Here is an 11,910-nt window from a genome sequence, read left to right on the forward strand (position 1 = left end):
CAATTTATGCCATTATTTCACCAAAATATGGTGGGTTTGGAACTTAAGACTAAGTTAAAGACTAAGTGATTCTGAATTTCGTTGTTAAGCATAAAATATTGTGGGAAATATTAATTAAAAGACGAGAAATAAAATATTTAACGCCCTCCCTGTCCTAAAATTTCCTGGAATCGATCACCCGATCGACCGATCTATTGCCGCCGCCTGGAGGAAGAAAAACCACCGGCAGCAGTGCGAGAATAATTATTAAGCCGGGCGTCCACCGAAAGCGGTGCTGTGCTGTGCTGCGTTGGGCTATGCTGTGCTGTGCTGGGCAAAGCTGTAGTTGGACAGTCCACCAAAAGTTTGTCGTGCGTTAGCAAGCATAATATGATCTTATAAATTATTAATCTTTTAATTATGTTTAATAATATAGAAATTGAAAAGAATCTTTTTGATTTAAGTTCAGAAGAGGATGATTCCGAAGATGAGCATACAAATAATTTATTAAGTTGTATGCTTATGGCGGATAAAAGAAAACACAGATTTTGGATATCAAATCATTTAGTAGAGCGAAAACAATTTGGCGAATTTCATAAATTAATTCCAGTGTTAAGTGATGAGCAGTTTAAAAATTACTTTAGGCTTTCTAGAGCTCAGTTTGTGGAAATTCATGAATTAATAAGATTTGAAATTATAAAGCTTAATACGAACTACCGAGAAAGTGTCACAACAGAGGAGCGTTTGGGTGTATGTTTAAGGTAAGTTATTTTTTTGATTATTTAAAAGTAATATTTTTAGTTTTTCCTGACACAAATTTATTCCATCATAAAAAAATAATCTAATAGGTATTAAATAAATAATTAATATTTCTGCTATAATAGCTAATAGTAATATTAATATAATAATTATGGATTATCTAAATTCCAATTTCCAAAGTAGCTTCCTGCAGTTTCGTCGCTTGATGACTGGTTGGATGTTGATTGTGGTGACGGTAGCGGAGTAGAAGTATGATGATGATGATTATGATTATTATAAATTGAGTTCGAATGTTGGGGTGGCTGTAGTGTGTGAAAGTAATGTTGGGAACCGTGAGTACCAGTGCTGCTGCTGGCGTGGCTCGTAAAATTACTCAGTTCCGCCTCAGTAACAGCATCAAATATTTTTCGCTTAATGGAAACTTGTAAATGTGGAGGCATAGCAGCTGTTGTTAAATACATACTGTTGAAAAATTCCTTAAGAGGATCATTCGACCGCAATTTTTGTTCAAATTCTTTTCTTTGAGCGTCTCGCTCAGCAGCCCTAGCCTCCCTTTTTTCAGCTTGTTGTTTCATTATCGATACAACGTTTTCTTGCCATTGACTTTTTTTCTTCTTAACAGGCTCTATAAACTCAGGATTTTTCTCTTGGGTTTCTCTACTACTTATTTGAGTTTCTTCGTCAGTCACTACCGTGTGTTCAAAGTCACTGTGTGATTGTTCGTTTTGAGTTTGTATTTCTTCATGTGGCCATGTTTCCATTGTATTTTCGTTTGATGATTGCGTGTCAGCTACGTTGGAACATCTTTTTCGGTTGGTCATATATGGAATCAAAAATTCCATTTGTTTTTGGTATACCCACAACCGTTTTACCGCAGGTGCTGCGTCCCCACTTTTACATTCATTTTGCCTTTTTAAAGCGTCCCTGAAAGAATCCCTTAACTTTTTCCATACCCGTTTAGCCTCTTTTCCTAAAAAAAAAACTAATTTAAATATTAATAAAATTAAAAAAAAATCGTCGTTTTTTAACTACAAGAAAACTTTTTCTGTAGTATTGATGGCCATAGCAAGTGCCAATTATCAACTGATTGCAGTCGACATTGGGTCATCAGGCAGATTTAGTGACGGGGGAATATTTGCTGATAGTCCTATTGGGCGAAGGTTAAAAACAAATTCGTTTAATTTTCCTGAACCTAGTCTCATGGAAAATTATAATGAATATAATTTTCCCTTCGTATTAGTCGGAGATGAGGCATTTCCGCTCATGGTAAATCTAATGAGACCATTTCCAAGACGATCTTTAAATAAAGAAAATCGTGTTTTTAATTATCGCTTGAGCAGATAGAAAATACTTTCGGTATATTGGCAGCAAGATTTCGAATCTATAAACGTCCATTGGAATGCAAATTGGAGAGTATAGATAGCATAATTAAAGCGACCTGTGTTCTACATAATTATTTAGGCACTAGGGAAGGTAGATCGCCTAATATAAATGAAGAACAATTAGGAAAAAGTTTGCCTGAAAATCAGTGGTTGCCATTAGCACATAGAGGTGTAAGAGCAACAGCTGAATCTTTTGCCATAAGGCAGAACTTTTGTAACTACTTTAACTCTGACACAGGAAGGATTCCGTGGCAAGATAAAATTATGTAAATAACCAGGAGTAATAAAACAAATTGTCGTACGTTTTGTATTTATTTTAAGTATCCTGTACCAAATTTCTTGAATAAATGGTTCTTTTCGAGTTAAAATAAAGAATAAATAAAAATAAATATTAAAATTTAACACCCTATACCTTAGTAACCATTTACTTTAGGTAAGTATGGAATATAGATAAATAATATAGGTATACAGGGTGTTTTACGTAACCACACTACTGTAAACTACACCCCTACTCGCTTATTTTGAATGAAACAGCCTAATATTGTTACTTTTTTGGATTTCACATTTCACACTAGATTCTAAAAACTTTAATGTATCACACTTTTATCTTTATCCAACTGTTTTTAAAATACAGGATGCCAAATAAATAATATAGTGACTTTTACGACTTTATGGGACTCTAGAGCTAATTCTGTTAAAAGATGGAGTGAAATAAAGTTCATTTTTCTATCTTAACTTTTTCGGACCAATCTGTGTGATTTTTTAATTTTGTGTTTAATTTTGTTTTTAATTTTTAATTCTGTGTGAATTTGTGTGATTTTAATTTTATTTATTTAAACTTACCGTCTGTTATATTGCACTTTTTTGAGACTTCTTCCCAGACAATATCACGTGCGTCTTGACTTTTATAGTTCTTTTCATCTACTTTCCATAGGCAAGGATTTAATCTCACAGTTTCAATGAATTGTTCCATTTTTATCGTAATTAATAAAAAAAAAACAAAACGAGTTTGCCCGTCTCCGCACAGCGTCAATCGAACACAAAGCGAAGTCATGCGGCCCCGCACGACATAGCTTGTCTCGCCGCACAGCGCCCCAGCTTTAGTGGACGGTACTTCATAAGAATGCATTGGCAACCCAGCACCGCTCAACGCCGCTCCACCCAGCACAGCACAGCACCGCTTTCGGTGGACGCCCGGCTTTACAGATGACGAAAGACGATTTTAAGTTAAGACGCTCGCATCAATTAAAGACGGTTATTTTAAGACGATTAACGACGTTTAGTTATGTATAAACTATAGTAGAATAGTGTAAATAATGTGTAAATAAACTGTGTATATAAAGTTAGCCAGTGTTTTCCTGTCTTTGAAGCAAAACAATTCCTATAATATGTATACATATTAGTTTTTGATTTTTGATAACATAATTTCTTGTCATGTTAAACAATGGCTCTGAAAGTCATAACAACTTTCTCTACTTATTGCTGCCAAAAAGTAGAAATGTCAAGTTAATTCGGCAAAAGTTTCTGTTTATTAGTTTGAAATACACAACTTGCGATGGCGCTTCAGATTTATGTCATAAACCAAATATATCGCAAATATAAATTTAAAAAAAATATGTTAATTATATCGGTTGAAAAATTTGCTCGAAGGAGAAAAGTTTTGAGCGAATACAATTTATAAAACATACTGTTCCAGATTTTTCTCTTGTATAGAATACTGATTTTATTATACCTAAAAAAAATTGTGTGCAAAGTTTTTGTTTTTTTTGCAATGGAAACGCACATGCTGCTGCACGAGAGTATCGGCGGAGGTTTCCTGCAAAAAGGCTTCCACATTGGAAAGTTTTTGTTAGAATTCATAGAAATTTACTTGAATATGGATCCTTCGAACGTGCTCGAGGGCAAGGAAGACCAATTGCAAATGATGCTTATGGGGAAGTACTGAATTTAATTGAAGAAAACCCTCAAATATCATTGAGAACCTTAGAAGAGATTACCAATATCCCAAAGTCAAATTAAATATGATAAATAAATAATTAAGTACCTAATTTGTTATCCAAAAAATTAAATTTAAAGTACTTATAACTGAAAATTGAGATTGGTATAAATAGTGTTGTTATTAATTATTATCGTCGGATCGCATTAAATTCATTTCAAAATACACTAATTACTATTATTATTATTATTTACTTTATTTACTTGGATAAGTCTTATCACAAACATCAAACACCCCAAAACAAATCCTTTTGACGACTAACTGGAATGTTTAGTGGCTTACTAAGGTTTAGGCTTATTTCCTATGTAATTTAAAATATTTAAAAATAATTTCAGATTGAAAGAATGACTAAGATGTTAGGATACCATCCTTTCCATTATAAAAGGGTTCAGGAGTTAGAAGAAGAAGATTTTCCAGGTCGAGTAGACTTTTGTCATTGGATTTTAAATCACCCAAATCTTCGTCAAAAAATTTTGTGGTCAGATGAAGCAACTTTTTCTAGGAGTAAGGGCTTTAACAGCCGTAATACTCATTTTTGGAGCATCGAGAATCCGAGAGTAGTTCGACGAACTAACTTTCAGCATAGATTTTCCTTTAATGTATGGGCGGGTTTGATAGAAGATAAATTGATAGGCCCAATTATTTTGCCACACAGGTTAATTGGTCGTCATTATTTTAATTTTCTTCAAAACAATCTCAGAGATTTACTGGACGATGTTCCCATAGAAACTCGGCTGGAAATGATTTTTCAGCACGATGGGGCACCAGCTCACTACAGCCGACAGGTGAGAAACGGGCTGGACAATAATTTTACAGGCAGATGGATAGGACGAGTTGGTCCAATAAACTGGCCTGCACGATCGCCCCACCTTAATCCTCTGGATTATTATCTTTGATAATATACTCTATAGTCCAAATATATATATAGATACTCCAGAAGAGCTTCAGAGGCGAATTCTCGCAGCTGCAGGCCAAATAAGAGAAAACCGATTTGAAATTCTTAGATCGACCCAAAACATTCAAAAAAGATCCAGGTTATGTATTCAGGAAAACGGAAACTTAAATTTAAAGAAAAAAAAAACAAAAACTTTGCAAACAATTTTTTTTTTAGGCTCACCCCCTAAATGATACGCACCTGACTAAATAATGAAAATTATGAAATGACAACTAAATTCAGCATATCAAAATTGGGAGAATACCAAAATTTAAAATTTGTATATTTATCCGTTTCGAAAATAAGTGGAAAAAACCATCTTCAAGGGCTCTCTTGGGGGGGCGTTTGCCGATATATGTTTATAGGAAAAAGTGAGGTTATTTTTGACCAAAGAATACAGGGTTTGCGTTTCGTCCACTAATTTTGGGACACCCTGTATAAAAAAGTACATAAAGTATTATTATTTTAAAATAAATATATGAAATCTTTAGTGTATTGAGATTAATATTATTTTTTGCTGTTTTTTGAATTAATTATTTTTTCACTCATAACTTGAGTTATTATACAGATATTTTTCTACACCAACTAGACAGTATATAGCGTATATTCAAATTGACTGTCTACCGAAACTATGTTATTTGCAAAAAAAAGTCAGTATTTTCTCGAATATTATATTCTTTAGGTAGTTCAAAATAAGTTAATAAAACTAAAAAAAAAACTATTTACATTTTTTAATCATATGCACTAGCACTAGTTTGGGAACTTGAGCAAATTTAATTAGCTGTAATATCAAAGTAACCAATAATGGCAAATTAATTCGGGCTAATTCGTAAATGCCTTTGCTAAACAACCATAAAAATTAAACACAAAAAAAAACAAATTAATTCCTCCCTGGTCTGCTTGTCACCACAGTGCACAAGCTTAAGTTGTCCTGAGGATGACCTTATAAAGGTCGGAACTTTCAACAATTAAATATAATTACAACAAGGACTTTGACAAATAGTTTGCCGAATGTAAATCTTTTTAATTGAATGAACTGGCCCAATCCTTATTTGGCAAACCGTTTGCCAAATAAAAACACCTTGTATTATTATTACGCTTTTTTCTTCGAAAGTTAAATTGGGAGCTAAGTGCTTTTTGCGTTGATGACCTTTTTAATGAGAAAAGTTTAACGGGCTGGGCTGTTTATTTGTCTAATTGTTCTCTAAATTATGAGAAAAGTTTTTTCTACCTGGAGATGTTGCATCTGTACAAGTTTGTGATACCGGTATATATACATGGTTTTGTCCTCGTTTAGGGCTTTTATGCTCTCCATGTTGCACCTTTTACCATATCTGGAACAAATGACAAGCGAAAATGTGAAAATACATATACCAATAAGAATGTTTTGAACCAGGCAATGTCCAAATCGATTTATTACCATCAATATTTTTTACCTGTTTCCACCTGAACGAGCTGTCCAGTCCTGAAGAATATGGCCGCCATAAGGAAGTAACTAGTGGCTGTGATATGTATATTAAAACCACAAATCACACCAATAGTTTCTTTACCATAGCAGCCAGAGACCCAAATTGCATTAGTAAGCTTCAAATAAAGAAAATTTCGACGTATTACACTAAGCAGCTAATCTTGGTAACCTAACCATGTGAGATTAAAAAATCCCTCACAGGTCTAGATCACCAAAGAAAGGCGGTTTAGTACTCCTGTAAGAAATTAATTATCTAGAAGCGGTTTAAATTAAATATACTAAACCATTATAATTTAAAATAAAAACAATTTTTAACATTTAAATATAAAAGGCATATAAGTAGTGGAGTTGGCATAAGCTTTACATAGTTAAAATAGTTATTATATAATATTAAATAGTCTGTTCCCAAATTGGGCGGCAGATAGATATAGAGAAAACCAGACGGAAGGATAAAGTTATATTTTTACAGTTTTACATTTAATAAAATTGTATATTTCGGGAGTGAATAATATCTGTTTGTGTTATACATATTAATACTCTTGACATTACATTAGCTTTGTATGTTTTGGTTCAGAGTTTTGGAGAAGTATTTCTGAAGAATGGAGATGTTGTTCGTTTTACCGGTATAGGTAAACCATATTCATGGAAGCAGAATGCCTTTAGGATGATGGACCATAGCATGCTAAATAACCTTTTTACATGTTTGTGTATATGTTTTTCTTTTTTACAGCTTTGTCAACAAATTTACTTTTATGACAATAAAGTATATATTGATTGATTGATTGAAATCGACTACTTTATAACTGACAAAAGACATATAATTAAGGATGTAATAGTCCTAAATAGATTTGCAAAGTCAAGCGAGCATCGAAGAGCTACTAACGAAATAAAAACTAGCTATGAACGATACAAAATGATTAAAAAAGAACAACGAAGACACCCAAGAGATATACGGAAATTTGAGGAACACCTGAGTAAATTACTGCAAGATAAACCTTTATCAAATGATACCATAGTGGAAGCAATTACACACACCGAAAAGAAGTGTTGCCCAAAAAGCCCGAAGAAATAAAAATGGCCTGGATACACGCCACAAAATGGAATAGAGAACAGTGAAGAGCGACGAAAACGCTAGCCAAGACGAAATAAATAGACTGAACAAGGAAGTAGCAAAATTAATCAGAAAGGACTTAAGAAAGTACAAAGACGAGAACATCGTTAAAACTATCCAGGAGCATAAAAGCATGAAACTTATGAGACGCAAACTAATAAGTGGGAAAAGAGAAGTTGTCAAAGTCAAGAACATAGAACGTAATATCACGTCGAACAGTGAACATTTGTTACAATTTGTACAATCATTTTACGAAATTTTATACACTAAGCAAAACATTCTAAATCCAGAGGAATATGCGGAGAAGAGTTCAAAATCAGGGCTCCGAGGATATTTTAGGGAATGATGGTGTCGTCACAAAACCGATAAAGCTAGAAGGACCAGTACTGAGGTTCATGATTCAAAAACATTTTAATCTATGGCTGTATAATCAGAATACCCCAACAAAGTGGAACCATTTAATAACTATAGTTTTGCACAAGAGATATAAAACAAAATAAAGGAGGAAGGTCCCAACCCACACGTACCCACCCAAAGTCCTGAAGGGACAATTCCAAAAAGAATTCCTCATTTCTTTATTTTGCCACTTTCCTTTCTATCCTAATTAGTACGTAGAAAACCCGGGAAGTACCAACAACCTTCCCAATATACCAAATTAAATTTTATACTACAATTAATAATGCTAAAGAAAACAAAGAAGGAAGGTAAAAAGGACCTGGAAACATGTAGACCAATTAGTCTCCTTAATCATCTTTATAAGCTGTACACCAGAATTATAGCAATATATATACACCAAGTAGATTGGAGACAAAGCTGGATTTTGATGAGGCACAGGAGAAAACTGGTTTCCGGGCGAAGTACAGTACAAGCGACCATCTCCAGTGCTTGAAAGGCTTCATAGAAAAAAATCATTGAATACAACCGCCCCGTAGCTTTGATATTTGTTTTTCCGCTGATTACGATGGCGAAAATGAAATAAAATCATAGAATAACAATAATCGAAGAACACTTTCGCGAGTTCAGCTTTTTATTGGGACACCCAGTATAGACATATTCACAGTTTTTTTTAATGTCAATGTGAACTTTAACAAAGAAAACCGCAGAAAAACTAAGAGTAACACACAGGCGAATGGAGATAGATAGATGCCTGGCCTAATCCTAAGGGATTGAGTGAGAAATAACGAAATACGACGTACTGGAGTAGACGATATTATACAACGAATCACTACACGGAAATAGACCGAAAAATTATTGGAATGGAGACCAAGAGTAGCCAAGGCAAACTTCCCACGCGATGGATGGATTATCTAAAGAGGATAACGACAAATTGGATTGCAGCAGCCAACAACGTGGAAGGGACTGCATGATGATGAGGACTGTATCTTCCGATCTAACTGACATTTCTTCAGAAGTTTTGAGACAATAGGAAGAAGAAAAATTGGCCTATAATTTATATAGGCCAATTTTATATAGGCCTCGTATATATATTTATATATATATATACGAGGGCGGGTCAATAAGTCCGTGACTTTTCGGATAAAAGACAGGTTTTTATATAAAAAGTTATTTTACTTTTCAACATAGTTTCCTTTGAGTTCTATACACTTAGTCCAACGTTTCTCCAATTTTTTTATCCCTTCGGAAAAAATATGATTTGTCGAAGTCATCAAAATAGGCATTTGTTTGAGAGATGATTTCGTCGTTGGAGTCAAATCTCTTTCCGCCGAGCCATTTCTTTAAGTTTGGGAATAGGAAATAGTCACTGGGGGCTAAATCTGGAGAATAGGGCGGATGAGGTAGTAATTCGTAACCTAATTCATGGATTTTTGCCATGGAAACTGCAAATGTGTGGACCTTTGCATTGTCCTGGTGGAAAAGAACTTTTTTCTTTCAGTTCCTCATTGAATCTATCCAATAAGTTGGTATTATATTCTCCATTGATTGTTTTCCCCTTTTGAAGATAGTCAATGTGGATTATACCGCGTGCATCCCAAAAAACGGTCGCCATGACTTTATTGGCGGACAAACCCACCTTTGCCTTCTTGGGCGCCGATTCACCCCGAGAAATCCACTGTTTTGACTGCTGTTTGGTCTCCGGCGTGTTGTGGTGGATCCACGTTTCATCCACGGTGACGAAACGACGCAAAAATTCGTCCATATTGCGGTTGAATAACGCCAAACACTCCTGGGAAATTGTCACACGGTTGCGTTTGTGGTCGATTGTGATCAAACGCGGCACCCATCTTGCGGAAAGCTTTCTCATACCCAAATGATCATTCAAAATTGAAGCTACTGAACCATGTGAGATGCCTATGGCTTCCACAATCTCTCTCACTTTCAATCTCCGATAGGCTAAAACCATATCGTGAATTTTTTCGATTGTTTTGGATGTAGAGACCTCGACTGGGCGTCCAGAACGTTAGGCATCTTCCGTGCTTGTACGGCCACATCAAAATTCAGTAAACCACTTCTTTACCATGGAAATGGATGGTGCAGAGGCCCCATAATATTTATGAAGCTTAGCCTTGGTTTGGGTGCTGGTTTTTTTCCGTAAAAAATAATGCTTAATGAGCACACAAAATTCACTTTTTTCCATTTTCTTCTCAAAACGAGTGGTAGTCTGCTATCAACAGCTGTCAAACACAAACTAAATGACGCAGCTTGTTCAAATTTTGACAGGCGTCAACTGACAGTTCTCTGTTGACAGGAGCAGAGTTGCCATTTCCATTAAAGGGCGGGAAATTCAAAAAGTCACGGACTTATTGACCCGCCCTCGTATTATATACAGTTTGGCGAATGGACCACTACATATATAAAGTTCCTAACAGACGTTTTAAAGCGGCGTTCTCCTACAAATTCGCCGGTCGCTGATAGCCGCGACTGAGTAGTTACTACCAATTCGTTAAGACAGCACAGCACTAATGTAATTTAAATAAGACTGTTCTCCTAGCTGCGACTAAGTAGCTGTTACTAACGACTATTCGCCTGTCGGTGGTCGTCAGTCGTTTGTCCGAGAGCAGTGCAGCCTGATATTTGCAACGAATTAAGTACATTTTTTATGTGGTTTTGGAGGACGTTACATTATTAATAATAAATGCATTTACTGCAGAAAGTCATGAACAACTTGTTCATCTCGTGAGTAAGCCCAGAATTATATAATTCTAAAAATGCGTCATATAAATTAACTTTAAAAAAATATGTTACATGAAAGGCAGTCGCAGCAATTATGAATAAAGATGGTAGGTTTGTCAAAGTTTATTAATAAACATGTACATAATTATAAAAAGAAAACATAACAGTTTAAATTGATTATTCTGCCACATCACAGCTCCCTCGTTTGAAAAGTAGTAGTAATATGTGTATGAAGTTAAAAAGCTTCGTCTCCAAGAATAACATAAGGGATAATAGTATTTTTTGAATATGGAAGTAATCTTGGCGGAGGAAATTGAAATTTGTCTCCGTAAATTTCTTTGCCAATTTGAGATTTCCTAAAAATTCCCGCATCACCCTCTTTTCTATAAGATCCAATGTCAACAGCCAAAAATTGATAGTTAGCATCAACAACGGCCAAAAGCACAATTGAAAAATAGTTCTAATTAAAAAAAAAGTGTATAATTAAAAAAAAGTAAACCACTTTGATCTGGAGACATAATACGCACGTGTTTCCCGTCAATGGCCCCAATAACATTAGGAAAGTGCCATGCGTTCCAAAATTCTTCTGCCTTTTCTTTGAAGTTCAGGTCCGATGGAGGTGGAAGAACTTGGGCTTTAGCTTTTCGTACATGCTTTTCAAAACTAATGGTACAAAGACACATATGTAATTGTGACTTATTCGAAAAGCAAAATATAATGATCTATATGACTCCCCAGTTGCCATGAACCTATAACAAAAATTAATGTTACGCATCTATTTATACAGTGACTTTATTAAGGCCCTCATACATTCATTATTTTGCTCACCCTGTATTTTATCAAAAAAAAACGTTCGGACACGCCCATTTTGTTAATAAAATAAAGTGTGAGCAAAATAATGACTTTATGTTGGACTTTATAAAGTCGCTGTTTGTAGGTACAGCTTTGAGAATTATAATATTAACAAATATGCATTTCAGCCGGATCTTGCAAAAAAAGATGGAAAAATATTCGGGATAATTTCTATAAACAAAAAAAGCATGTCACAAAAACAACTAGCAGTGCTGGTTCTGGAAAGCGTAAAAGAAATCAAATATCAATTAGGTTTTTTGGAGACGGTGGAACATGAAAGACAGTAATAATTATGTT

General features: G+C 34.7%; 1 protein-coding gene across 1 annotated transcript; it reads right to left on the reverse strand.

Moving 5' to 3' along the window:
• Positions 1-258: 258 nt before the first annotated feature.
• Positions 259-3,324, reverse strand: LOC126741891 (uncharacterized). Its single transcript, XM_050448358.1, has 2 exons — positions 2,964-3,324; positions 259-1,708 (listed from the first exon to the last, which is right to left on the reverse strand). Exons 1-2 carry the CDS (start codon positions 3,247-3,249, stop codon positions 888-890), a joined length of 1,107 nt encoding a protein of 368 aa, XP_050304315.1. The 5' UTR covers positions 3,250-3,324; the 3' UTR covers positions 259-887.
• Between the last annotated feature and the right edge of the window lie 8,586 nt (positions 3,325-11,910).

The sequence above is a fragment of the Anthonomus grandis genome, chromosome 11, assembly GCF_022605725.1.
Source record: "Anthonomus grandis grandis chromosome 11, icAntGran1.3, whole genome shotgun sequence".
Taxonomy (NCBI): Eukaryota; Metazoa; Arthropoda; class Insecta; order Coleoptera; family Curculionidae; genus Anthonomus; species Anthonomus grandis.

Excerpts from the sequence above, each read along its gene's own strand:
- LOC126741891 (XM_050448358.1), bottom strand. The coding sequence starts at position 3,249 with ATGCATTCTTATGAAGTACCGTCCACTAAAGCTGGGGCGCTGTGCGGC. Across the intron at positions 1,709-2,963 it reads AAAGTGCAATATAACAGACG|GAAAAGAGGCTAAACGGGTA; the intron begins GTAAGTTTAAAT and ends TTTTTTTTTTAG.